The sequence below is a fragment of the Zasmidium cellare genome (assembly GCF_010093935.1).
Source record: "Zasmidium cellare ATCC 36951 unplaced genomic scaffold M409scaffold_51, whole genome shotgun sequence".
Taxonomy (NCBI): Eukaryota; Fungi; Ascomycota; class Dothideomycetes; order Mycosphaerellales; family Mycosphaerellaceae; genus Zasmidium; species Zasmidium cellare.
Genome location: NW_022986995.1, coordinates 20,578 through 47,482, shown reverse-complemented (window position 1 = coordinate 47,482; position 26,905 = coordinate 20,578). Strand labels below are relative to the sequence as shown.

At 53.1% G+C, this 26,905-nt stretch overlaps 12 protein-coding genes across 12 annotated transcripts; 6 read left to right on the top strand and 6 right to left on the bottom strand.

The window, feature by feature from the left end:
• Positions 1-191: 191 nt before the first annotated feature.
• M409DRAFT_70637 (uncharacterized protein) lies at positions 192-1,292 on the bottom strand (the record flags this gene model as incomplete). Its single annotated transcript, XM_033818825.1, has 2 exons — positions 192-955; positions 1,001-1,292. 2 exons carry the CDS (start codon positions 1,290-1,292, stop codon positions 192-194), a joined length of 1,056 nt encoding a protein of 351 aa, XP_033660988.1.
• Positions 1,293-3,068: 1,776 nt separating this feature from the next.
• Positions 3,069-4,615, top strand: M409DRAFT_29396 (uncharacterized protein; the record flags this gene model as incomplete). Its single annotated transcript, XM_033809447.1, has 3 exons — positions 3,069-3,580; positions 3,633-3,901; positions 3,957-4,615. 3 exons carry the CDS (start codon positions 3,069-3,071, stop codon positions 4,613-4,615), a joined length of 1,440 nt encoding a protein of 479 aa, XP_033660987.1.
• A 465-nt stretch (positions 4,616-5,080) lies between these two features.
• On the bottom strand, positions 5,081-6,157 carry M409DRAFT_29395 (uncharacterized protein; the record flags this gene model as incomplete). Its single annotated transcript, XM_033809446.1, has 1 exon — positions 5,081-6,157. One exon carries the CDS (start codon positions 6,155-6,157, stop codon positions 5,081-5,083), a length of 1,077 nt encoding a protein of 358 aa, XP_033660986.1.
• A 1,083-nt stretch (positions 6,158-7,240) lies between these two features.
• On the top strand, positions 7,241-8,464 carry M409DRAFT_60207 (uncharacterized protein; the record flags this gene model as incomplete). The annotated part of the gene is made up of 1 exon (XM_033814390.1): positions 7,241-8,464. The coding sequence occupies one exon, from the start codon at positions 7,241-7,243 to the stop codon at positions 8,462-8,464; it is 1,224 nt and encodes a 407-aa protein (XP_033660985.1).
• A 723-nt stretch (positions 8,465-9,187) lies between these two features.
• On the bottom strand, positions 9,188-12,181 carry M409DRAFT_60206 (glycoside hydrolase family 3 protein; the record flags this gene model as incomplete). The annotated part of the gene is made up of 1 exon (XM_033814389.1): positions 9,188-12,181. One exon carries the CDS (start codon positions 12,179-12,181, stop codon positions 9,188-9,190), a length of 2,994 nt encoding a protein of 997 aa, XP_033660984.1.
• Positions 12,182-13,194: 1,013 nt separating this feature from the next.
• Positions 13,195-15,873, bottom strand: M409DRAFT_70632 (uncharacterized protein; the record flags this gene model as incomplete). The annotated part of the gene is made up of 5 exons (XM_033818824.1): positions 13,195-13,895; positions 13,957-15,191; positions 15,242-15,299; positions 15,350-15,406; positions 15,762-15,873. The coding sequence occupies 5 exons, from the start codon at positions 15,871-15,873 to the stop codon at positions 13,195-13,197; spliced, it is 2,163 nt and encodes a 720-aa protein (XP_033660983.1).
• Positions 15,874-16,154: 281 nt separating this feature from the next.
• Positions 16,155-17,480, top strand: M409DRAFT_29391 (uncharacterized protein; the record flags this gene model as incomplete). The annotated part of the gene is made up of 2 exons (XM_033809445.1): positions 16,155-16,724; positions 16,794-17,480. The coding sequence occupies 2 exons, from the start codon at positions 16,155-16,157 to the stop codon at positions 17,478-17,480; spliced, it is 1,257 nt and encodes a 418-aa protein (XP_033660982.1).
• Positions 17,481-17,808: 328 nt separating this feature from the next.
• On the bottom strand, positions 17,809-19,464 carry M409DRAFT_29390 (uncharacterized protein; the record flags this gene model as incomplete). Its single annotated transcript, XM_033809444.1, has 3 exons — positions 17,809-18,516; positions 18,590-18,666; positions 18,759-19,464. The coding sequence occupies 3 exons, from the start codon at positions 19,462-19,464 to the stop codon at positions 17,809-17,811; spliced, it is 1,491 nt and encodes a 496-aa protein (XP_033660981.1).
• Positions 19,465-20,116: 652 nt separating this feature from the next.
• On the bottom strand, positions 20,117-21,290 carry M409DRAFT_29389 (uncharacterized protein; the record flags this gene model as incomplete). The annotated part of the gene is made up of 3 exons (XM_033809443.1): positions 20,117-20,661; positions 20,696-20,918; positions 20,973-21,290. The coding sequence occupies 3 exons, from the start codon at positions 21,288-21,290 to the stop codon at positions 20,117-20,119; spliced, it is 1,086 nt and encodes a 361-aa protein (XP_033660980.1).
• Positions 21,291-21,897: 607 nt separating this feature from the next.
• Positions 21,898-23,805, top strand: M409DRAFT_29388 (uncharacterized protein; the record flags this gene model as incomplete). The annotated part of the gene is made up of 3 exons (XM_033809442.1): positions 21,898-21,978; positions 22,039-22,141; positions 22,205-23,805. 3 exons carry the CDS (start codon positions 21,898-21,900, stop codon positions 23,803-23,805), a joined length of 1,785 nt encoding a protein of 594 aa, XP_033660979.1.
• A 1,406-nt stretch (positions 23,806-25,211) lies between these two features.
• Positions 25,212-26,003, top strand: M409DRAFT_60200 (uncharacterized protein; the record flags this gene model as incomplete). The annotated part of the gene is made up of 1 exon (XM_033814388.1): positions 25,212-26,003. The coding sequence occupies one exon, from the start codon at positions 25,212-25,214 to the stop codon at positions 26,001-26,003; it is 792 nt and encodes a 263-aa protein (XP_033660978.1).
• Positions 26,004-26,127: 124 nt separating this feature from the next.
• M409DRAFT_60199 (uncharacterized protein) lies at positions 26,128-26,806 on the top strand (the record flags this gene model as incomplete). Its single annotated transcript, XM_033814387.1, has 3 exons — positions 26,128-26,251; positions 26,332-26,438; positions 26,498-26,806. The coding sequence occupies 3 exons, from the start codon at positions 26,128-26,130 to the stop codon at positions 26,804-26,806; spliced, it is 540 nt and encodes a 179-aa protein (XP_033660977.1).
• Positions 26,807-26,905: the final 99 nt, after the last annotated feature.

Genomic DNA, 26,905 nt, shown 5'->3' with positions numbered 1-26,905 from the left:
GTTGCACGTTGGCCAAAGACCTAGCCCATGCGTTGGGATGCCATGTGCAGAGCTTCGTCTGGAATAGCTGGGCCTCAATGTTCTGTATGTGCTCTCTTGATAGAATCCGAGTGCCATGGTGCAGCATCCTGTAATGCCAGCCTGGTCGATCAATCGCAGACTTCAGGTATATGAGTTGCGATACCCGACTTTCATTCACTATCATCGCCCCATTCCATTGATAGTCTCTCCATTAGCGTGCTTGTTCGCCATCCGATTTGGCATTCCATCTCCTTCAGAAAGTCTAGGCATGCCTGGTGGTCGCCTTTATTTCTCAGATAGATGCCCCAAACAGAAAGACAGTGGTGCGCCGTAAACCATGTGTTCTGGGCTCGCTCATTCGATCTTGCTATTCCTACCACATAGAGAAGATGGTGGCGAACCCTCTTCTCAACAGCACGGTGCTCATAGATGTGGTTGAACGATCGAGTAGAGTCCAAGCGGCTTGAAACAGCAAGCACTAGCTGAGCGATGTGGTAATATTGTAAGCCGATCGCTTGGGAAGAAGCCAGCATCCAGACCTCCGGTAGATGGCGGCCAGACCCACGATCTCTGGGGACGAAGTACAGAGGTCGATAGGTATCCGGCCTCATGAGATCCCATTTGGAGATACGAGCAGAAATATCTGCCAAAGCTGTTGGACTGGCGTTCTCGAGAAATGCAACGGACAGCAGTTTTGCCAAGAGAAGTATCATTCGGTTCGCCCAGCATGAATCGCCTTCTCCTTTCATCCATGTAGCGCACTCAAATGGTACCAAGTTGGTACGAATGGCGCTTTGGGTGGTGAGTGAGACATAAATGTCCTCTCGCAGGCAGAGCCACGCTGTAGCTTCGCCTAAGCCTCCAGCGAATGTGAACGTGGATGCATCGTTTAGGATTTGCGTCACACCCTCGAGATGAAAGCGGTTGTCATACTCTTTTTGCTGTTAGTTACTGCGAGACGACAGGTGGGACTGCTTACCGTCCATCTCTTCATTTTGTCGTAGAATGGCGACAGCTGCGAGGACGCCATCGCTGACGGGTCGCTGTCCGGACACAGCTGGAATTAGTAGCTCAAGGCACCTTGATTGATGCTCCAGCGCTTCTGCAACATTGTTCACATCATGCCGATTCAGATGTCTCGATGAGAACGCACAGATGGCATGCTTCAAAACCGGCTCTCTCATAGCTATGCGAGAGGCCTCTAACTCGAAGGAGCGATTGGGATCTGGACCATCTGCCCAAAGCGCCACGTTCTCTATGAAATTCCGCATCAGCACAGCTTCCGATCGAGACAGATTGAGAGTGGACTGCTCTCGTACATGGCTTAACTCGTTGACCTGTGATGACAAGTTCGTGTACGGAGAGTCCTCCATTTGTGAAGTGAATGCAGGCGATACGCCGCTGCCATTGTGTGGCCTCGTATCCGTATGTTCCCATGCTTGAATTTCATTGACGATGTCCAAAGCTCTAGAAATGACAACCTCGTTGCCGCCCTCTCGTCGTATGAGAGTGTTTCTCGGAGCTGAATCCGCTGCAAGAGTTGCAGATGTGTCTCTTAGGTCGCCCACACATCGTGTCGACTGATTCCGTTGGGCGATGTTGGAGATTGGGCCCTCTACGTGATAGATGTCCTTGAGTTCCGGTGTCTCATCATAAAAGCGAAGGGTCGCCCTCCTCGCAGGCCAGACTTGGTCGGGAGGATACTCCATCAACTTCGGGTCGGCGTTCTTGAATCGAATGACTGGAGTCCTCTCGCACTCCATGCCGTAGCTCCTACAGTTGCGACATCCTCCTTCATTGGTATCGCATCTCACTTTGCGGAATCGGCATCCTACACACACCTGGAGTGTTTTTGTGCCATCGCCACCGCCATCGTCGACTGCCTCGTTGCTGCCCATTGTCGCAACATATCAGGCTGCCCTTGGTTAAATAGTGTACGGAATGGACTTTGACGAAAGCCGGGCACGCAAATTTACACAGATGCATCAATGTTGGAAGTTGCCACGGCAGAAGAGCTTCGTTCCGGGCCGAACCGCGCAATAGCCGACTGATCTTTCTATTCTGTGTAGTCATCCAGCCTTGTCAGTGAAAAGAGGATGATTGTGGCTAGAACAATACACATCCCGAACTGGCAATCTACGTCCGGGCTTTGTTACTCTTGAGTCGTTATCCGAGATACTATATGCAGTTTCTTCCGTCTGTCAGGCAATTCCACCAACCAGGCTGCGCTATTGCCCAGGCTGTTTTCGAGAATTGCAGTCTTGCATGAGCATTCTGAGACAGCAATCGACAAGATGAAAATGACAGTTTACCTAGCACCGCATGTGCAAAAACCTTTAGTCTCATAACTTCACTCAGGGTTGAATGTCATGGCACGAATGAAATTGCGCCGAAATTCCTCCACTTACTAGACGATCAAGCTCTACATCCTACTCTAGATTGCTTAGCCAGCTCACGAACAGCGAGAATTGATATCACACTCTACGCGGATGAGAAGGTCATGGGAGTTGTGGCCGAAACAGATGCCGACCACCTACCTCTAGCATTCTCGCTTGAAATTTCTCGACTCTCGGTCAGACCTGCCAGACTTTCGGCAATTTTAGCCGCTTTCGATTCAGCCACTCTAGTGCATACTCCTCTGCACCCACGAACGACCACGCGGGGACCCCAGATCCACTTCCATGTGTGTCCTCATGTCATGTTTCTAGGCCAATCTCACTTCACTCAAAAGCCGTTGTCTCATTACTCAAATCCAGACAGAGCCTTGCAAGGTTGTACAATCCGTCGTTCATCCAAGCCAACTTATCGACCATCCAACCCCCCTTCACGCATTGCTTTGGGTACGCGATTAAGTGCGTTCATTATTGCACCTTCACAGCATGTCATCCACCTCGAACGACCGTATGGAGACCGACGTCGCCATGGAAAAGGGAGATATGACTACCGTCGAAATCGCCGCCGCACATGGCGAGGTATTGGACACAATCGAAGATACCAAGCCATCCGCTTTCGCATAGCTCTGTACAGCAGCAACCGCCATCGGAGGCATGCTTTTCGGTTACGACACTGGTGTCATCTCGGGTGTACTCGTGGTACTTGGAGACGACCTTGGAGGCCGCGAAGTCACAAGCTCGGAGAAGGAGGCAATCACAGCACTGTGTGCTGCCGGTGCGCTCGTGGGTGCTATCATTGCCGGCGTGACGTCCGACAAGTATGGTCGACGACCAGCAATCTGGTTTTCGAGCATTCTGTTCACGATCGGAGCGATTGTGCAGGCTACCTCATATAGCATCGCACAGATGTGTGCCGGTCGATTCCTCATCGGCCTCGGCATTGGGTCTGCCTCCATGATCGTTCCGCTCTACATTGCTGAAATCGCTCCGGCTCGGTTCCGCGGTAGAATGATCTCGGTCGATATGATATTCCTAGGCACTGGCTCTGTCTTGGCCTATGCATTCGATGCTGCTTTCTACAAGGTCAATCATGGCTGGCGCTACATGATCGGAATCGGAGCAATACCCTCTATTGTCTTGGGTATCTTGTTGTTCTGGTGCCCAGAGTATGTGTTTCTGCCTCCTATCAAAATTGCCGGGCATGTCTGACATTCGCAGATCTCCTCGTCAATTGATGTTCCACGGTCGAAGAGAGCAATGCGAGAGCGTCATCAGGCGTATCTATGGAAATGCTTCAGAACTCCAGGTTCAAGAGAAGATGCTTTCCATCGAGCAAGGCGTCAACGCGGCCAAGTCACTGAATGAAGAGATATCGATCACAAAGTCCATGCGACTACTGTTTTGGGTTCCTGCAAACCTTCGCGCTGGTATCGCTGCATGTGGCCTCATGTTCTTCCAGCAGTTCTGCGGGTTCAATACGCTTATGTGTAAGTTTACTGTCCGCACATTATGGTTTCACGGTCGTGCTGACTTCCCCCCAAGACTACTCGTCCACGCTGTTCGACATCGTTGGCTTCTCGAACCCCATCGCCGTCGGCAGTGTTGTTGCTGTGGTGAACTGGATCTTCACGGTTCTCAGCATTTTTATCATTGATCGAGTTGGTCGGCGCAAGCTCCTACTCTGTACGATGTGGGCGATGCCCATCTGCCTGGTGGTTGCTGCCGTCGCCTTCATCTGGGTACCAATCGATCACCGCACGCTGGAGCTCACGAGCGACCACATCGGCTGGCCGGCATATCTTGTGCTGGTCGCGATGATCCTCTTTGTTGCCTTTTACGTTGCTGGCCTGGGTTGCGTACCCTGGCAAGCGAACGAGTTCCTGCCCATGGAGGTCCGTGCAATGGGTACGATGATGATCAATGTCTTCAACTGGGGTCCTAACATCATTGTCTCGGCGACATTTCTGACCATGATGAAACAAATCACACCTTCGGGTACCTTTGGATTTTACGCCGTACTGTGTTTCCTCGGCTGGATTTTCGTTTTCTTCTGCTTCCCGGAGTGCTCGCAGATGACACTCGAGGAGGTCCGCAATGTGTTTGAGCATGGCTTTGGCGTCAAGCATGCCAACGAGTGGCGAAGGGAGTACAAGCGCGGTGAAAAGGCTCGTGGCCCTCAGAAGAGGCAGTCTAAGGTATGAAACCGTTGAGGTACATACTATAGATGTGGGCAGCCAGGGTCTCGGAAATGAGCCCTCGATGCATTCTACTTCAGTATTCAGGGTAAAAGGAGTCGTGCAAATGGTGCATTGCAACGAATGGATCTCTATGCCAGCCCATTTCTTCTTTTACGCACGACATTGAAGCTACGACAAACTACGCACTACCCTGACGTCTTGGTCGAAGATACTGTCTTTTGGAGATCTTTGACTCCGAACGTATGCGGTGAGATAAGATCTACGGTTATCTGTGTACAACACGCGCCATTGATAGCCGTCCTCATCAGTGCAATCTCCACACCATTTACCTATGAAAGGGCCTGCCATTGCATACGCGCACTTCCGACCATGCGAAGAACAGGTAAGAGCATGTGCATTGACACATCGATTTGTGCTTCAGAGAGTGTTTATATCTAGTCAACCCATCCAAAGACTGCTAAGCAAGTCTCACAGTCTGGCTGCTAGTCCTGGTCCTATCACGCTCTCTCCAATCTCGTTGAAGAACAATTTCTCGCCAGTGCGCAAGGCCTCCTGTAACGCACTCCCGATCTGCATCGACTTGATCGCCCCTGACAAGTGGAATGGCAAAGGCTTGTCATCCAGGACCGCTTCCGTGAACTCGTTGCTCTCACGAATAAAGGCTGGTTCAAACCGGTCCCAGTACGTCTGTCCAATCTCTCTGCGAATGCCCGTGGGTTCATGATGCTCGACAAGATCGTGGGCTGGATTGGCGTTAATCGTTACTTTCCCATGATTGCCGATGACCTCTGTCATGTCGTGCTGCCCAACTGCCATCATTCGACAGGCATAGAAGTAGGCGATCTTTCCGCCCCAAAACTCGACAATGCCTACGCCGTTGTCGACATCCCCGTATTGCTTCAATCCCTGATAACGAGCACAAGTTCCAACAGCTGAGACGCTCTTGACGATGCTGTCTTGCCCAAACATCCACAACGCAAGATCGATGTCGTGGACGGAAGCGTCGACAAAGATCGACCCTGAAGTCTTCGAGTATCCAATGAAGTAATCATCGTCGCGGTACTTGTCGCAGGTCTGCGAGCGAAACACGACCGGACGACCAATGGCTCCAGAGTCCACCTTTTTCCGAGCATTGCGATAACTTTGATCAAATCTGCGTGAGAATCCGGTCATAACTTTGAGGTCGGGCCTCGACTTGGCGACGTCAAACACTTCTTGACTGATGGCAAGGTCTGTGGAAAGAGGCTTCTCGCAAAGAACGTGCTTGCCAGCACGAATGGCCTTGATCGATTGCGGTGCGTGCTCGGTCGTGATGCCCGCGACAATCACAGCTTCGATGTCTGGATGTTGCATCATCTCGTCGAATGTCTCGTAGATGGTAACGCCGGCAGGTGCCAGACGAGATCTCGCCCATGATAAAGCTTCTGCACCTGGATCGCATGCAGCCACCAGTTCAGCTCGTGGTGTCTTTTCAAGGTAGTTGATTGCATGGCGAGCACCCATACGCCCCAATCCACTGACCGCGACCTTAAGCTTTCGGGCCATGATCCAGAAATGAGCAGCAACAAGATGATATAACCAAAATAGCGATTCGCAAGTAGCAACAAACTCAGGACGTGAAAGAAGCAACTTTTTCTCACAGCAATGAGATGGACAAATACTTAAACAACATCTATGGGAAGCCTTCAGTGGCCGCTCGGCCTCGGTGAAAGTTGCCATGTTTTCGGCCATTTCTGCCAGTCTCTGAAGCAGTACGAGGCTAGGGCCTGGAACTCCACGCCGCGTTTCCCCACAACCCCCTAGTGTCTTTCTGAGTAGCAACTATTTGAAGGCTACCAGAAACCAGTTATTAGGCATGTGACGGCTACTTCCGTTCTCCCTCGGAGGGCAGCTCTATGATCTACGCTGATGTCTTGAGCGGCTAAGCTGTAAGTCGTACTCGCAACTTCTTGGACAGCCCACAGGCAAGGGGGAATGATGCTCGACTTTGAGGGGAATGAGGAGACAGTAATGAACTATGCAGTATCATGGCGGCGGTCTGAAAGACAGGTAAATCTCGTAATTGTATAGCATCGTCTACAACGCATAGAATGGTTACAATGGTTACGATATCTCTCACATACTTTCTTACAATGCTTGTGCATATGCCTGCGTCTTCCACATAACATGTGGTCAACAAAGAACAAAAACGGGCGTGGCTTCTTTGTTTTGACAGTAACTGCAAAAGCACACCCCTACTTGCTGCGACGACGCGCTACGTGGGGTATCCCTCGCAATGTTAGCCCTAAATTATAGTTTGAAAGCACATACCATCGCGATATGTAGCATTTCGCGACGTGGGCGGCTTCCCGATATTCACTTGCGTTGCAACTGGCATGTGAAGGCCAAGACACGTCACCTGTCGACGCGTGACGCCGGCGAACAACACTCTCCGACTCCGAATTTCTGATTCATTCGTCCTTCATCCCCATCACAATACGCACTACTGACCTCACCTGTCCCTAGCTGTTGCCTCATTTCTCACGTCACTGCCAATATCACTGCTCGCGTCGCAGCTCGCATCATCTCTTAACTCACCACCAAACCTGACTAACCAGCGACGCGAAGCTCCCTCAACGCGAATTCATGATGTCCGCACCTGCCGGCACCATCAAGCTCAGCAACGGCACGACTGTCAAAGTCGCTTGTCACGCATGCGGCCAGCCTGCAACGCAGAGCGTGATAATCAAGCTGTGTCGCGATTGCAGCTCTCAGTGCAAGAGTCAGCGCAAGCATGAGCTCGAAAATGACGAGGATGATGCCCAGAATCCTGAAGAATCGGAGTTGATGGATACTACGCCTGACGAGTTCGAGCACTCCACCGCGCTTGATCACTCTGACGCACCTCAAGATGTCCAGCTCAAGCCTCTCGATCGCGAGGTCAACGACTGCGGCTTCGATGGTCACGGTACGACGCTCGTTCAGTGTTGTTTGCTGGGGGATGGGCGCAAACTGGTGTCAACCGGCTTCATGGAGGAGACGCCTCTTGATACCGTGGAGATGCTTCCAAGCCTGGTCAACTACCCACTCAACTACTGTCGCGACTCCCAGGAAGCTGGAGCCCTCATCGCGACCTGGCTCGCGAAGTCGCTGCATCAGATTCAGGTTCTGTTCACGAAGCAGGGCGTCTTTCTCGGCCCTCACTTCGCGGCATTCCAATTACAAATCATCGCATGCCGTCTGGAACAGATCGTGGAGTACGGCATCAAAGACGATCGCTGGCGAGCCGACAGGATCTTCGACGAGCGCGTTCGTGGATACCGAATGGCTTCCAAGCAGTACGAGGCGAAGTGCAAAGAGCTCCGCCAGAAGATCAAGAGCTGGGATGTCAGCAATGCCGATAATTCCCTCGAATTCGACGGCATCAAGGATTCGATCGCGAGGATCGAGGGGCTCAGTGCGCAGATACTCAACGCGAAGAGACCTGTTCCGGAGCCAAAAGTCTCGGCAGTGTTTGAAGATCTCTCCATCGCAGCCCCAAACGTGTCAACGGATAATCCCCAAAACTCGACGAGCGTCAAAGCGCAGAAGACGCAGCCATCATCGATTTTCGCCCCTCACCCAAAGAGAGCACCAAACAGAGCCCAAGAGCCTGGCAGAAAAGACGAGAACAAGAACAAGCCAGCTACGCCAGGCTCTACACCCCGCGGTCTTTGTCTCCCCTTCAAGAGTGCTCCTTCGCAGGCCGATCCTCATCAATCATCCATGGAAGGAATGGTGCTCGACGAGCCTCAAACGAAGAACCCAACCCCTCAACAGAACTTCTATGCCAGCGCCCAGCCAAAGAAGACCATGCTCTCTTCGAGTCTATGAGCAAGCCCAGCCGACGCCGACAACGGACATCCCTGGCGTAGGAAGGGGGACAACGGCGCCGAAGAGTACGTCGCGAGGCAGAGAGCCGGGGATGCTGTGGAGAAAGTCCAGAATGCTGCCAGCTGTCAGGCTCATCGGGGCAACGACCCAGCACCAGACGACCGCTATCCCCTGCCGACTTTGACGCAGGAGCAGATCGAGGAGGTGAAGACGGAGCTTGACATCGCCATCGATCTCGCGGGAGAGTTTCGAGAGTTGAATAGGCACGACGCGTTGCGGATCAAGTTGTATCGGAGAGAGAAGCAGCTTGAGGCGACGTCGAAGATCTATGTTAAGAAGAGGGAGGTCATTCCTGCTTTGATTGGGGAGTTGCGGGAGAAGCTTGAGTTGCATGGGTAGATTGGTGTTAGGGTGTTTGATTGACGAGGGTGAGGCCTGTTGGACATCTTGTGTGGGTGCGGCTTTGCTGGCAGAATGGGCGTGTCAGGTCAATAGCAGAGAACATGATTGTATTGGCGTGTGGAGCAGCTTCTTGTCAAGACTGCGTGCTTGCCTGAAACAAAAACATGCAGGACCCTTACTCATAGGTATACACATCTATCCATAAAACACTACAGACCTGTCCGATCTCCCTGGTTTATCCCTTCCCTATGCATAGGAGTACTGTACAATCCACCCATAAACTGCCGAACTCCCCAACCTAACCCTCCCTGCGCCTCCCTCTCAAATCCCAAAAGGATTCAGAGTAACCTTCTCCGGCAAGTCCCGACTGCTGAAACCCAGATGGACAGTGAAGTCACCCCGAGGCATCACCCAGTTCTGTCGCTTCACATCCCAATAGCTCAAGTCCCTCCTCGTCAGATTGAACTGCACCGGCTGTCGCTTGCTCTCGTTCTCGATGCCGACGGCGACTTTCTCGAACCCGCGCAGCACTTTGACGGGCGTGTCCACGATAGCGCCGGTGGAGTCCTTGACTTTCGGAGGGTATGAGATGTACAGCTGCACAACGCTTGAGCCGGCGACCTTGCCGAGGTTGGTGAGTGTTGCACGGACTGTTGCTACGGAAGTGTAGAGATCTGGGTTTCCGCCTTCGCCGCCGCCGGCTGGGGAGAGTGAATGCGGCTTCTCGGGATCGTAGGGTAATTCAGGCTTGCCGTTGGGGCTGCCTTCCGAAGCAGAGTCGATGTAGGGATAGATGAATTTCTTCAGAGGCTTGAAGCCATCAGGCCAGACAGCGCTCGAGGCAGCTGGTATCGAGTCGTCAAGAGATGGTGGCGAAAGTAGTGAAGGCCGAGTAGCTGGGATGTCACCTCTCGCTGGGTGCGTTTCGACCACGACAGACGAAAGGTGGAATTCGGTGTATGAGAGGCCGTAACCGAACTCGTACCGTGGAGTGATGTTGTGCTTGTCGAAATAGCGGTAGTCGATATACAAGCCTTCGGTGAAGTTCTGCTGAGGTACGAGGTTCTTGGGCATGGTCAAGATCTTGCTGTCTGGGCCGTAGTCGTCCTCATCTTTCGCGATCGTGTATGGCAAATGACCCGAGGGACTGACTTTGCCGAACATGACATCTGCCAGAGCATTGCCAGACTCCTGTCCTGGCAAGTGCGCAATAAGTACGGCTTTCACTCCAGGCAAGTCGATCCACTGCTCCAGGACGACAGGTCCAACAGTATGCAGCACAACGATCGTGTTCGCCGCAGCCGTGGTACTCTGGTACGCATTGCCGCACTTCTTCGCAACCTCAGTAATGAGAGTATCGCCATGCTTCTGCGTCAGTAGATTCGGTCGATCGCCTTTGACGGGGCCCCAGCTCTTATATCCCTCGCCTGCGTCAGAGGTGGCAAATACAATGCAGAGGTCCTGGTTCTCAGCAATACCACCAGCATGTTTCGGAGCTTGTCGGTCATGGGTGGTGACCTTGACTGATGAATGATTGAAAGTCGCATTGAGAGCGTCGAAAGGCGATATGAGGTACGGGAACTGAGAAGCACCCGAGCCCCAGCCCACACCAAGCGTATACTCGTTGCAAGCTCGATCTTCGCATGCGTTGGGTCCTCTCGGATTGGAGAAGGCGTCTTCGCCGAAGATACCGATCTTGATGGACTCGCCGAACGACTTGCCGTATCTCGTGCTGTGGATGTTGGAGCCATCTGGCTTGATCGGTAGCACATTGTCATCGTTCTTGACTAGAACGATGCCCTCAGTGGCAATCTTTCGGCCCAGCTCATCGTGGTCGCCACCCTCATCAGTCTGACGAACCGGGACAAACTGATTGACCACGGCGGTCTCTTCGTCACCAGGGGAACCGGGATGTAGCTTGCCTTCTTCCTCGTCAGTCCAGCTGCTGAATGTCGCCGAGCTGCTCTCGATGCGCTTGGGCCAGACCTCGGTGTCGTCTTGTCCAAGCTGATACCAAGCTGCCACAATCCGCAAGACGGCATCATTCAAGCGATCAACAGGAACCGAGCCATTCAGGACGGCCTTGGTAAGTTCACCGCCCCACAGAGTCTTGCCATCTTGCCATTTGAGTCCATCGCCCGGCATGGTCATGTCGAGACCTGCAAGAGCACTTGCGACACCTGATCTCTGCGCAAGCCAATCGCTTTGAATAAAGCCCTGAAAGCCCATCTCGTCCTTCAGAATGCCGTTCATGAGCTTGCTGTTCTGGCAAGCATACGAGTTGTTGACTTGGTTGTAAGAGCACATCACCGACGCCACACCAGCTCGCACCGAATCTGCGAATGGCCAGACGTATAGTTCATGCAATGATCGGTCGTCGATGTTGGATGAGATGGCGTTTGGCAGACCCCACTCCCAAGACTGTCGGAAGTGCTCTTGCTCGTTGCCAACTAAATGCTTCGCTGTAGCCATGACGCCAGACTCTTGAATGCCGCGAATCGTCTCGGCCGACGCAATGCCTTGTAATACTGGATCGGCGCCGAAGCCTTCCCAGTTTCTTCCACCAGCGGGCAGGCGCCCAAGCGGACCCATTGAAGGGCCCAGGATGACATTGATGCCCTTCAACTTCGCCTCGAAGCCGTGCGCCTTGCCTCGCTGATACATCAGGTCCTTGTTCCAAGTCGCTCCCACAGTCACACCAGCAGGGAACGCAGACGCATTATCCACGAACCTCAAGCCAAGAGGGCCGTCCTGAAGACAGAGGCTTGGAAATCCAAGCCTATCCACAGGTCCTGTATTACCCACACAAGGCCCCATCATCCAACCGGTTCCCGACGTAACGTTGACCTTCTCCACCAGCGTCATCTTTCCCACCATCTCCTTCGCCTTCGAATAGCTGTCCTTCCACCTCTCTGTCACCCCGCCTTTCGGCGAAGGATACCATGCATCCGACTCCCCATCCTCAGGTACACCCGCGGACTTGTACACCCAGATCCCACCAGCACTCAGCAACAGCACCAATGTTGCCACAAACAACAGCATAAGCGCACAGCAAAACTTGCTGGGAACGAGCCACTGCTGCCATCCACCCCTCCTCCGTCTTGAATCCGACCACGCCAATCCTCCCTCACTCTTATCCGAGTCAAACACACTCTTCAGCGGCTGCTCCGCATCATCGGTATACGGCCTCTTGCTATTCTTCAAAGGATCAAACTCATCAACATCGGAAAGGTCGCCGTCATCGTCTTCGTCTAGGGATTTGCGCTCGAGGAAGGGCTGGTCGAGCTCGTAGCTCTCGGGCGGTTTGAGCGGCATGGCGGCGGGTTCGGGCTTGTACCATGAGGCGGACTCGAGGACGGTGCTGGAGCTGCGGTTTCGTCCTTTTCCTCCGCTGGCTCCTCGTGCGCCGGTGGAGGAACGCGGGTAGGCGGGGTTGGTTGAGGAAGACACGGTGGGCGAGGCTGTTGTTAGTTATGTGGGGAGGTTTGTCGGGATTGCTCTTCCTGTTTGTTGTGTGCTACGTCAGGTGGAAGGTGCGACGTCGTGACTTGTCTTGCCAGCACACGACCGCCATTCTCCGACCGCAGATGCTCCTTGAGCTCTCAGGAGAGCCGTTTGCTGGAGTGACGAAGTGAACCCTGGATCGAGGCGTGAAACAAGCATTGCCCCTGAACATCGCTCGCGCGTGCGGAGATCGGGCCGTGGAGCCGATCGGACGATAGCTGACCTCACGTCTTCGCTATACTGGCTGTCGAACTATTCTGTTCGCTAAACAATTTTCGCGTGTCACAGATCTCTCCAAGCAAGGGCCTCATGTACAAATATGTTGCTGGGCACTGGAGTCGCAGAAGTTGGGGTCAAACATGCTTGTAGAAGCCGCAGCCATTGTCGGGATCCCGATCTCCACGATAGCCCTTGTGGCAATCATCCCTGCTATCGCGACGATCTTCAAGCCTGATAGACGTCTAATCGACACAAGGTGGAGACTCTTGGCCTTCCCGTCCGACGGCACAGATCGGAAGGGCAATAGCAAGGCTGAGCATTCGACACCGCAGTCCATGTTCTGCACACGTCCGTCAGCTTGTGCCCATCTCTACCAATGAGCCATGGAGGTAGGTCACCACCAAACCCGAGTCTCATTTCCATTTGTACTTTCACAACGGCAGAAGCACATTGAGACACTCTGACCCCACGAGCACGCCGAACCACATGACGAAAAATAATGTTTTGGGCCAAAGGCAAGCACAAATCTCCCAGCGGTAAGACTCTCCAGACTTTCACCATGTTGACTCTTCTCAGAGCATATGCTGGAATGGAGCAAACCAGAATCACGGGCTTGACGCTAGCTCCCCCAACTGAAGCGTATGCCAAGCCCAATGCGCAACACAGTCCGTCCCAGAGAGATCATGCAGCCAAAACAACGTCTGCTGCTGACTCTTCGCAACACGATCCAGCATCTGATCCGCCTGACAAATATCACGCAAACGCTTGTTGCGAGTCACAAGATGCAGCAAGACGGTGATCCAGATAAAGTTGTGCGTGCAAGCGAAGTTCTGCGGGACGAGGCGTTTGTGATCTCGCAGCAAAGGTGACATGACGAGCGGCCAGTCGCAAGCGTAGCGGATTGCCTGTCCGCAGCGGATTTTGTCGTTGTGAGGAATGTCTTCGGCGGTGTGGAGGCATTTGTAGAGGAGGGGCAGTTCGGCGATCAAGCGGGCGTAGTAGTAACGAATTCGAATGACAACGACATCGATGTGTTCGTAAGCGATCGGGGCGTTGATATAGTCTTGGCGGGTTGTGGCGTACTGCGGTGTTCTGGTGTCTGGTGCTTTCTGGTAGTCTGTGGTCTCGTCGGTGTGGATCTGTGCTCTGGTAGACTCTCTCTGTGTGTACGAAGGTGCTGGTGAAGGGCCGTCTGGTCTTTCTAACCACTGTAACCGAGCCGGTAAGGCTGACTGCCATGAATCAAGTTGACTGACCAGCTCAGCGAGGACGTTGGCTTTCGTATCGTCAATTGCGGTTGCAGATTCTGAGACAACCATTAGCCTTTCACCCGATAGATTGCTCCGCTGTTTCTGTCTTCAACATACGATCGGTGGTACTATGCAATGTGCGGTGGATGCGGGTAATGATCCGCCGTAGCGTAAGCATAGCCAGGAATTGCAGACAAGCAGCCTCTGATCTGTCTTTTTGTCGAGGGTTGTACGTGGTCTCAGCGTCTCGTAGCTCTTGAAAATGAGGAAAGGGTACTTCATCTTGCATAGCGGTTATACCGGTAGGTGGAAGGTCTAGATCAACGTGGAACATGTCTTCGGTTAGGACACAAGTCCAATAAGCTCGTTTGACGTAGTCGCCCCGGGAGCCCGACCAGTCTCCCTCATGAGACTTGACTAGGGTTTGGCATGCTATCGACGCTGCTGTGAGTGATTGCCATAGGTCCAAGTAACAAGATGCTGAATCGTAATACATTCCCTGCAAGAGTAATGCTTGAACCTTCTCTAATAGATTGTGCGAATGCATCATGCTTTGTTGGCGTCGGGCTTCATTGAACAGTGTCAGTCCAGGGGCACGAATTTTCGGCCCTTTTTGCCGTTCTCCCTCGTTTCGCTGCGCGGCCGGGGTCCAGTTGTCATTCATCGACGTCAATATGGCAACCTCGCCCAGGGCGAAGACGTGCAACGCAATGACAGTGTTCGATTCGCCCTCTATAAAGCCATCTCGAAGCACGCTGTGACAGACGTGGTTAGTGAAATGACTACGGTTGAGGATTGGAAAGAGGATGTTGAAGGTGTTAAAGTAAGCCTCTGAGCGACTCATAATCCAGTCCAACGTCAAATCAGTCACTTGAATTCTTTCCAGTGTCGGCCATACTGGACAGACTGGATCTGATTCGATATGACTTCCAGGGGGTTGCACGCTCTTGCGGGTGCTGATTTCATGGCTGATGAACCAAAACGAGCCTTGCTGGCGGATGCGAGAAAGACCAGTAGCCGCTTCTGGATTTGCCTGGGTCAAAACTTGGTAGAATACTGGCCACAGCAGAATCTGATGTGGTACGGTGAGAACTGTATCCTCAGGTGCTGGTGACCAGAGCCGAGTTGGCGAGATCTCGTTCTCGACGTTTCCGGAATGCAGAGTTTGAGAGCCCCCGTTGCCGAGGCTTTGCGAAGATGAAGTGGCACCTGTCCTCTCCCAATCGCGCGAGGTAGGCGACGGGTGACCAACCTCGTTGTTAAATCGCCATTGATTGCTCATGTTCCATGTGTCGAGCTTGTTCTCGATACGGCGTAGGGAATCGGTTATGCTTGTGGTGGATCTCTCAAGTCTAGCCAAGTCAGCGGTCTTCCATCCTCCTTGTATGAATTGCTCACGCACTTCTCAGAGAAGGCTTCGCGATATTCGCACGGGGCACCACGGCGAAGGCAATTGCCACCTGTGTTCTGTATTAGCTTTGGGATCTCAAAGCCTGTTAATTGCCCTTGCATTGAGGACGCTCTTCATCGCATTTCGATTTGCTATCCAAAGCCGTCAGCCATTTGTCTAATGCCAATCACACAAAGTCCAGAACGTACGTCACGCGGCATGCTTCGCACGCCAGACTGGCACTTGGGCCCCTGGTGGCCCGCCGCTTGCGTGAGGGAGGAGATGCTGACTGTGTCGACATCTTTTGGTAGATTGAATGTATTCTTAAATGGATAAGCCGTGGAGAGACGTAGGAATGATGGATATCAAGATGGTGACGAAGTTTCGGAGGTTGCTCCTTGTCAATCGGTGGATCTCGCCGCTTCCGAAGGGCAGAATTTGAGGCCACTGTCACTGGAACTCCAACATCAACACTACAGCTGGCACGGTCAATCGCCTCTCATTTCGAAAAATGTGTCTAGCCAGAAGTTACCGTGCATTGGATGGACGAGCAAAAGACGGGACCTCAGTCCCGCCCCCGCCGCCCTCCCCGGGGGCCCCGCACAGCAGTCGAATTGATACAGCCTTCCACTTCTAGGGGACATTGAGAGGGAGATCTCAAAAAGCAAAATCGATGCAAAACAGCTTCTTCCATATACAGCACCGTAGACCGACGACAGAATAGATGCAGATATCCCTCGATACTCGTTGGACAACAGACAACGATCCGGCTTCCCAAAGAGGAAGTATATGCGGTGCAGCAGGCATTGGCTCGCAATATGCTCCAAAGGATTGTCACCGTACAGCTTGCGTCATCAGTGATTAGGACAATTCACGGGTCTCACTCTCAACTCTTCTTCTTGGCCTAACGATACTGACCTTGGCGATGCTCAACCCAGGACTGGCCAGCATCGTGCTCGCCACCGCCTCAATCTCCGCGCTCATCTACATCGCCTACCTCTACGCCATAAACCGCACCCGTCTCGCAGTCCACCTCAAAAGAAAAGGCTATCATCGATGTCCCCATTACCAGCACAAAGATTTCCTCTTCGGCTCCGACTGGCGGGATTCATTAGTAGTAGCTTCCATCGCCGGAACTCGCCAACAATGGTACCGGGAACAATTCGCTACCTACGGCAAGACGTTCGAGACTCGCATCTGGGGCAAGCGGATATTCCAGACATGCGACCCGGCGAATGTCCAGGCGGAGCTCACGGCGCCTGCGACGGATGTTGGAGCGGGCCCGTCGAGGGCTGGGCTGCTTTCTTGGTTGGGGCGCGGTGCGTTTACGATGGATGGAGAGTTTTGGAGGCGATCGAGGGAGATGCTGAAGCCAGTCTTTAAGAGGACGGCGATCTCGGATATGAGCCGTCTCGAGAGACATCTGGCACGGCTCTTTGATGAGCTTGAGCGAGAGGGGCTTGAGGTCGATTTGCAGAGTCATTTTATTCGAATGGTAGGTGAATTAATTGAGCCTGGGACCAGAAAACTGTGACGAAGATGTAGCTGCTGATTTATGTTTCAGTTCCTCGACTTCACCATGGACCTCCTCATCGGCGAAGACGTCAACACCATCAACAAAGAAGCTTCCAAAATCGACGTTGCCTCATTCCTCACAGCCTGCGATGAATCCCAACTACAAGTCGTCCGCTCAGCACAGCCTTGGATAGTCCGATGGTGGAAAGGATGGACGAAGACCTGGAATCAGCCCTTGGACGCCACGCAAGGCTTTATCGGACGATACGTCGACTCGGCCGTCCAAGATTTCGAGACGAAAGAGGGCGGGCCCATCAAGCGTTCAGATGCGTTTATCGACGAGCTCATCCGCGAGGCGGGCAGTAAAGACAAGACGTACTTGCGAGACCAAATTCTCAATGTCTTCATGCCCGGGCGAGATTCAGTCGCAATTGAGATTACACACGTCATGCTCTACCTCTCCCAGAATCCCACGGTCTACGAAAAGGTTCGAGCAGAAGTCCTCGCAGCTGGTTTCCGGGACGACAGGGAAATCTCCTACGACTCCCTCAAAACGTTACCATACGTCAATGCAGTCGTCAACGAGGCACTCCGGCTCGGCGGACCACCAAATGGGCAGACAGTCCGCGATATCCTCTCAGACATCGTTCTCCCTCGAGGAGGCGGCGCCCACGGCGATCAGCCTATCCTGATCCCCAAAGGTTCAGTCTTGTACACACAGATCCGCTCCATGTAGAGCGACAAAGACGTCTGGGGTTCCGATGCAGAATTCTTCCGACCAGAACGCTGGCTTGAACTTTCCAAACCGCAAAGTGTTGGCTTCGAGTGGATTCCGTTCGGAGGTGGACGACGGATTTGCCCGGCGAAAGCGCTGGCATTGGGTGAGATGGCGTATGTTGTTGTGGCTTTTGCCTTGCGGTTTCGGGAGATCAAGAGCCTGGATCCTAAGGGCATGATGCTTGAGGATGGGGTTATTATTTTGAAGATTAGAGGTGGGGTTAATGTGAGGTTGGTGAAGTGAAGACTTGCTAGATTCTTGACTTGCGATCTGAAGGGAAGCATTCTTATCTCAGCCTGTCGAACCATACCAGGTGATCAGCCGACGTCCCATCTATGGCGACTCCAAACCGTTCCACCTCTCCATTAACGCCGATCTTGGACTCCGCCTTCCATATCTCACGGTTGCCATTGGTCTGCTCGAAGAACCAGTGCTCAGCGTTGACGTGTTGGATTTTGATGCTTACGGGCCAGGTCCTGTCTGTGATTTCACAGCGGATGATGTCTTCACCCTCGGACACAGTGAGTGTGAGAGGACCATATCCGGGGTTAAAGTACGCACCAGCATATGAGGCGAGAGGCAAAGCTGGTGGGATCGATGTGCGAGAAGGGGCATCCGGGAAGAGAGCCTCAAGCCTTGTCTCTCGCGATGAAAAGCCAAGTCTCTCCCTCGCCGCAACAGCCTCGTCCGTTTTCATAAACGCCTTGTGCTCATGTTCCGGGATTCCCAGGGACACCTCAAAAAGCTCGAAAACAAGACTGGCTACACGAAGCCCAGTATTGAATTCGTTACCTAGCATAACAGCAGCCCAGCGACACTCCGGGACAAGCATCACCATGGCTCCGTATCCGATACTTCCTCCGGTGTGGTAGAGGACCTTAAAGCCGTGTAATACACCAACGAACCAACCGAGGGCGTATTGGACGTGGCCGCCCTCGAAGGGTGTTGTGAAGGGTGGTGACCATTGGGACTGGACTACGAGGTATGAAGAGGTCTTCAACAATATCTTTAGTCAAAGGAGCGCTGCCGGTAAGCAGACAACGGAGCCACTTCGTGTAGTCGCTGACCGTTGAGTTGATGTACCCAGCGCCTGAGACGGGCGAGATGTCTTGAGGTTGAGACAATTCGAAACCGCCTTGCTCCCCTGAGTGCTCGAATCAGAACACATTCGTTGTCTCCTCGGTGAGTGCTGGGAATTTGAACTAGCAAGATAAGAACGACAAAGATTAGACTTACAGTCCTCATCAACCGGCAGTCTCGACCACGTATACCCCTTCGCCAACCTCTCAGCCTCGTTCTTGTCGTCCAAGTCCTGTATCCCACCGAATGTGCTCTTCATTCCCAATGGCACCCACAGCTCCTCTCTCAAGTACTCTGTCAAGGCCTTTCCAGTTAGTACCTCTAACGCATGCGTCGCGACACCATATCCGATATTGCAATACGACCACTCGCTTCTGACAAGACTCTTCAATGCCAGATTCCTAAGATTTCTCGTCACATCCCGGGGTGTACGTGTCTGTCCCCAGCCATAAGCTAAATCATGACTCACCATGCCGCTTTTATGGCACAGAACGTCTTCCAAGGTGACTTGTTGGGCGTGGATCGGGTCTGGAAGGATGAAGTCTGCCGGGATGATCTGGGCTAGCGGTGTCTTCCAGCCGACCTGGTCCTTCTTAAGTTTCATGGTGTTGCTTTCAGAATTGATGTAAATCGCCCAAGCAGCGCAGAGCTGAGCTTTGGTCGTGCTGCCGACATTAAAGACCGTCTTATCTACATCGATTGATTCATTCTTTTCGATATTCGCCAGACCGTATGCTTTTGAAAATTCTTGATCTTCGTGTATGACGCTGAACGCTAGGCCGGGGACTTTCCATTTCTTGATAGTCTCATGCACAAGGAAGCCGAAGTGGTCTGTAAAGGGGCTTGTCCGAGTAGAAGGCATGTTTCCAGGTATGAAGGGAATTTGAGTGCCAAATGGCAGGTGCGGTCATCGAAACACCGCCTAAATCCGACTGTGCCCTGACAGGCTTGGATATGCCTCGCATCAATTCCCAGCATCTCTGGGACAGCAATTGATATCAAAATAGGGCTTTTGCAAGGGGACATGCAGATTCTGGCATATGTCATCGAATGTGGTCGAGGCTACATCTGTCTTCCATATGCAGTCTGTGACTGACTCAGTGTGCCGAGGAGGCTCCTTCTTCCACAGGGTGCCATTCATTCCTGCACTTTTTTGTGGCGTTGCGACAGTATCCTAAGTGTCTTGAGAGACCTTTCCGAAGGAAAACATCTTTTGGCAATATAATCTCTTTTCGACTTTTGGTGCGACGTGCCCAACTCTGGAAGATGCTTGCCCGATCAGGCTGTGGGGCGGAGCCAGGGAGCAACTCGACATTATGTCCACACGTTTTGGTCCCTGCTAAGGCGAATCTGCAGTAGAGAGTCGGCATTGTGACGAGCAGGAGTGTACTCGAGTGCTTTCCGCTTTTGTCCAAATCACTTATATAATCATTTCGTTCTCCAAACGCCTCGCTACAACCCGCGGAAACTCGTATCATACACGCGCTCATTCGTCGAAGCCGCTGGTAGCAGGCTCAGTGTACAATGTATTCTCGTTCGACTACAATTTGACCATGAGCTACTTGATCAATGTAGTGAGGATCAGAAGTCAAACGATCACTCGACGCGATCGCGTTCGCATTGCTCGTCTTGGACAGTTCGTGCTGCTCCTCATCTGTGCTGAAGTTCAGTCGCCGGCTTCGGGACCTGGACTTGCTAGATGATCTGCCAGATCGAAAGGTGGTGTGGACTTTGCGGCTGATGAGGGCTTTCAGGGCTGGAAGACTGCCCACACAGACGGAAATGCTGCTCTCCACGAGACCCCAAACTGACAGACCAGCAGGATCGGTACGCTCGCTCGTGACGATCTGGGTCAAGCGAACCACCGCGGCAGCTATGACGAAGAAGCCGACGCAGAAAATCAGGACCAGACCTCGCTTGTGGGCGCGGCTAACCTGCAGAGAGGGGATGATGCGGATGGGTAATGCCATGATCATCAAGTCGGACAAGATATCAACGGCGGTGCTGTAGGAGATGGATATGACGCCGCCGCGCACATCAATTGGCTTCGTGCACTCGCCTGTGGAAGTCATGTTAGCCGGAGGTCTTCGAACATCTGTCTGGCAGATGATACGTGCCGAAATGAAAGTATGTGCTGGGTGGATGACACGTCCAAGCCGAGGCGAACCAGCATCCGATGTATGCTCCCGCGGTGAACAGCACGACCACCCACCAAAGTCTTAGATAGTGTGGTAGACCATCGAACAACCGTTTGTACATGGCAAGGAAGCTGGCTTTCACGCACCAGCAGACAGTCCAGAAGAAAGCAATGATGACCTAAGGATCTTAGCAAGCCCGGCCAGTAGCGAAGAAGGGACGGAGATGGCATACGAACTCATATCGCACGTATAAGTTGCCAACCGCGAGTGTTTGTTCCGGGGGCTCCTGTTTGCCGGCTTGGAGCCATGCAAGGTAGAATGTGGATGGGGTCTGCAAAGTCTGCAGTATGGCGTTGATCAAGAGGAACAACAGTGCCGTGAGCAGCCAGTAGTCGTCCATGTGGAAGCGGTGGACCTCAGTGAGACGGGCATAGCATCGGACAGCAACCAGGCTGGCTGCGAGGGCGAAGCCAACCCAGGCGACGGTGATGAGGCCAGCGGGCCCAAGATTGCGGGCGGTCGAAGGCAGTACAAGTTCTCCGCCGGCCATGGTGAGATTGAGCAAAGAGACAATCGGATATGTAAGAGACGGGAAGGGGTGGGATTAAAGAGCGTTGTGGCACCAGTGCCGGCGTGCCCACGGTCGACAGGCGCGTGGCGGCTTCCGAAAGTACCTATTGTATGTCTGTCGACTGGGAGTTCGTTTTGACCCTGGCTCGCAATAAGTTGAACTTCACGCGTGAAAGCAGGGCCCTGCAAGCGACATGACGCCGTTTGTGTCGAAGTTAGTGTCAGATTCAAGGAAAGAGGACGCTGGACTTTGTGCTGGTTCGGTTGCCGTTCAGCGTTCTGTATTCGGGCACTGGGGCGTCTATCACCTTTCCAGAATCCTTCGGGTCCTGTGCCGCCGTCGATCTTCTGCCCACCGTGGAGACGCCACCCATGTTGATAGAACTAGTGTTGCATTCTGCGCGCGGTGCCTCGTGGTCGTGCAGATTGGTGCTGCATCCTCTTCAACATTTACTTCGCGCATCAAACAATAATGTTCTGCTCGAGACTGTTCGCTTCTTCATTCTCTCTTGTGCCACATTTGCCGGCAGTCGCCCCTGTTCTTTCTCCCTCGCCTACCCGGTAGCTGTCTGTGTGAAACAGCAATCATGCAGCGCGCCTTCCTTCTGCTCGCCGCTCTCTTCTCGTCGGCCAGTGCCGCATTCCATTCTGGACGTTCGTGCAAATGCGTGCGTCTGCCCAACTCTGCTCCCCTTCTCCATCCAGCCATGCTTATTCCAACACAATAGGGCCCTTCGGACAGCTGCTGGCCGAGTCAGGCCGCCTGGGCCAGTCTCAACAACACGGTCAGTGGCAAGCTCATCGAAACCGAGCCTCTAGCCGTCTCATGCTGTACGTGTCGCGTCGCCACGCCATGCTGCCAACTTACCCGTCAGCCTTACTAACGAGCCTTAGATGCTGGCCCATCCTTCAACGCCGCGCACTGCGCCAAGGTCGACGACCAGTGGACAAACGCCACCTTCCAAGCAAATTCGCCTGTTGGCTACGACTATCCTCGTGACTTGACTTGCCCACCCGTCAACGGCAGCACCACCCAGCTACCGGCAAGTGGCCCTTGTACAATCGGCGACAGTCCTCGTTATGCGGTGAACGCCACCGTCGTTGATGACATCTCCGCCGCCGTAAAGTTTGCAAAGCAGCACAACGTGCGACTGGTCATCAAGGATACCGGCCACGACATCCTCGGGCGATCAACAGGTTATGGCAGTCTCGAGGTCTGGATCCGTCACCTGCGCACTGGCCTGACCTTCAGCGAATCATATGAGTCGAGTTGTCCAGCTACCAACTACCATGGGCCTTCATTCTCCGTCGGTGGAGGCTATACTTGGGAGAACGTTTACCCAATTGCTCAACAAAACAATGTGGTCGTTGTCGGCGGCGGCACCCCCACCGTTTCTGTTCTTGGAGGCTGGCTACAAGGGGGCGGGCACGGCCCTGCCACCCGTCAGTACGGTTTAGGTGCTGATCAAGTGCTCTCCGCTCAAGTCGTCCTCGCTGACGGCTGCGTCATTACTGCAAACGCTTGCGAGAACCAGGACGTCTTCTTCGCCATCCGTGGTGGCGGCGGCGGTACCTATGGTGTCGTCGCAGAGGTCAGCATCAAGGCGCACCCGAACTTTGATGTGCAAATGCAAAGTCTGAGCATCGCACCTTTGGACATTTCGAACACGTCGTCTCTGCTGGATGCCGTCGCAATCATCTATGAGGCCATTCCAGACCTTAACGATGGTGGGTTCGCTGGTTATGGTACTTGGTCCATTGCTCAACCCACGCCACTTGTTGGCAACTCGACCGCTGGATACGTCCACGGTATTTACCTTTTTAACCAGAGTACCGACACGGCTAAGAAGTTATTCGCACCTACTCTCGAAAAGCTGAAGCCATACAACGGTACCTCGCTTTCTATTACAGTCGATTATACGTCTTTCCCCGACTACTGGGACTTTTACTACAAGGCTGCCGCTGTGAACGGACCTGTTGGCACTGCTTCGGCTCTTGGCTCCCGGCTCTTCTCGCGTCGTTCCGTCCAGGAAGATCCTGCTGGCCTGCGCGAAATGATCGGGGTCATTGCAGGTACTCCAGAGGAGTTTACGAGCAACAGCCTCGAAATCGTCGGTGGTGGTGCCGTCTTTTCTGGTGGTTCTGACCCGCTCTCCGGCGTCAACCCGGCTTGGCGCATCAGCTACTTCAACAACATCGTGGCGCGAGGCTGGGCACCTGGTAGCAACCAGTCTGTGATTGACGCGACGCAAAACGACATCACTTACGTCAAAGACGCCGCCATGAACAAGCAAGCCTGGGACACTGGCGTTTACATGAACGAAGCCAACCGGCTCGACCCAGACTACCCATGGAACTTCTACGGCCTTCATTACGGGCCTCTCCTTGCCATCAAGAACTTCCGCGACCCCGCTGGCGTCTTTTACTGCGTGACATGCGTCGGCAGCGCCGAGTGGAAAGAGAATGCGGAAGGTGTCCTATGTCCGTTATCGTAGAGAATGCATGGCATGAGGTTGCATTAAGCATATGTAGAGTTTCACGGCATGTATTAGACACATTACGGGTCCCCATGGTCTCTCCAAGCGTCTCGTTACATCTTACTGGCTATCCAAACGAAATGTCCGTGTTTGTGGTGGTGAGACAGGTAAGGCGTACTCCTGGCCGTGCGAAGCATAGCTGCATTTATTGATTATCTTAGCGCTCCAGACGACATCCTCCCGACGAATCTCTAAATACTTCTGCTGAATACCCTCCATCCTTCTGCTGAATGGTTCTATCCCTCTGCTGTATTCGCCGACTTGATCGATGTGGATCAGCCTCGAGAATATGCTTGGCTCGGTGAGGGGACTTGGATCATGCATAACATCTCCGATGGCGTCAGGCAGGTGCTGTTTGTGACGTGCGTCTGGGGTCCGGACACCATTCAGGGAGACACCTGGATGAGGACTCCGGATCTTGAAGTCGAGAAGAAGAAATTTGAGCAGTGGCCGCCGAAATTTCGAAAGGCGTGGTCTAAGTTTCTTGTGAGCGCAGACCCTCCCCCAAATGCATCCTATATGCGGGACCATGCACATGCCCGGACGTATGTAAAGGGCAGGGTGGCTGTTATGGGGGACGCCGCGCACTCTACAACGCCTTGGTGAGGGTAAGCACATTGCGATCTATGAAGTTGGCTGCTAATGTCGATCGTCTAGGCAAGGCTCCGGTGGTTGCATGTCCCTTGAATATGCACTGGTCTTGTCCCGGCTCTTCTCGCGGTCCAGCTCTCACTCTGAAGCCGCAATAGCACTGGAAGTATACAATGAGATCCGCTTGCCTCGAACCCAAGGGATTATCGATTCGAGCAAGGCTGCGGGATTGTTCATGGCGGGCCGTGGTCCGAGAGGTACAGATTTTGCTGCGTGGAAGGGGAATGTACGGCAAAGATAAGATCATGTTTGAGATATGACCATACGAAGTCGCTGGAAGAGGCTGAGAAGGCTATTGGAAAAAAGGCTAGGCAAGGCGTAGGTCCAAACGTAGCTGGTCGAAAGTGTGGATACTCCTGGTGAAGCTGGAATTCTCGCCGATGGAATAGATAATAGAAAGATTCCAGATAGAAGTAGACATGTTCTCGAACTTGAGGAAAGATTCTATCCGTGCGAGGCATCCCCCAGAAGACGGATGCCACCATGCCCGTAACTACGCTCCTGAGGTGTTGGAAGGCGTGGCTGTACCGGAGATAGCTGGCAAGTAGACCAGCGAGGCCAAGCCGTACTGGAAGCACAGCTGAGCGAGCTCAGCTATGTCATCCTGCATCACAGAACAGGCAACAATATGGAATTTCATGTCGAAGACGCAGCATGGGCACATCTAAATCTCGTCGTTAGATATTCCAACGTGGTGGAAGACAGCCTCCAAAATGCCCATCGACGACATCATAGATACAGATTGGCAGATCGTCGACGGCAACGAAATACCTTCCAGTCACAATGCAGCGGCATCAAGCAGACGGACAGCATACATCAGCTTCCAAGTCTCCCTCCGCGCAGGAGAAAGCATGGAATCATCTTCAAACGCTCCGCCAGTCACAGACGCCTCAGAAAGCACCGAGTCGAACAGCGCCAGACCCATCGCCGCACAGTCTGAGTCTCGACTCCTCGCCCTTCCTGCAGAGATAAGACTTCACATCTACGAATTTCTCCTGCAAAGCCCAAGGTCCACCGACCTAGGCCTCCATCTCCGCCGACGAACACCGACCAACAAGCCATCCGTGCTCGTAGTTCTCCTGACATGCCGCCAAATTCACTTCGAAGCCGAGAAAATCTTGTACCAAATCAACAGGCTACACTGCCACGATCTGCGGAACTTTCTAGCATCGCTAGGTCCCGTACGCCGAGAAGCCATCACGAGTTTGACCATCGCGGCCGTGCAGGCAGCTAATGCATACGGCGATATATCACAGTTGCACCTTTTGCCGAATCTCCGGTCTCTCTGGATCGAGAGGGTGCAGAGTATCAGATTCATTCAACCTTCATCCTGGGCTATCTTCACGAAGCAGATCGTTACAGAGATTGAGCGCCATGAAGGGCTCGAGGAGGTCAAAATCATCACGCCAGAAACGTCAGACCCCAGTGAGCACGAGCTGAAGAAATTGCAAAGATTGCGGGGGATTGATGGAATGATCGAAGGTGCTGTCAAGAAGAAAAAGTAACCGCTTGTGCACATGTTAGACGTTGGGCTATTAACAAACGCTCGAAACACTACCCAACCCTCATCCTCTCCACCAAGCCCATAACATCACAGCTCCGCACATCTCTATCCTCCACAAGAATGCCATGAGCCCCCTCCTCAATCTCCTCGAACCTCCTCCAAATTCTCCTGCCAGTCGACTGTCTCCCTTCAATTGCCCCGTCCCTGGCAGCTTCAGCGTCCGCCTGTGTGCCGAAACAGCCGATGACCGTGTGCTGAAGAGCTGGAGAAGTCGTGCACAGAGACGATATAGACCCATCGAGCGCCTACGAGCCACTGCCATGTGCTAGATAGATATGTGGTCAAGGACGAGCGTAACGGAGCGGAAGAGGGCATTGGCTGGAGGTTGGGTCTAGCGGTAGATGCCTGGCTTGTTGGGTTTGTAGTTGGAAGAACGGTGTGTTCTCTTTGGCGAAACATCATCGTTGTTGCGTTGCTACTAACAGAATATCACAGTGGCACTCGAAAGCTACATATGTCAGCCTCTTGGCCAAGTACAGTTTTGGAATACGTCGGTTCCTTTCCAGCAAACAAACGTCAGTCGATGACAGCAGTACTCTCAAGTATACTCGCGCAGGCTTGTATAATGCTAATATGAATGGACCTACAAGTCGACATCCATCAGAGCTTTCTGGCCCTCTAGGCGGCCTTTCAGCCAGCAGAACCCAAGAACCGACGAGCACAGTCGCATCCTCAATGACGGGGATGTCTTCCAATGACTACTCTCTTTGGTCTTCCAGTGTCAGCTATCCCCTTTGCACTTGACATTACCGAGTTTGCGGCAGCTTTCAACATGATCATGGGCATAATTGGAAGACAAGGAGATCTCCTTTTGCGCACCTACTAGTGTGAGAGAGGTGTTGG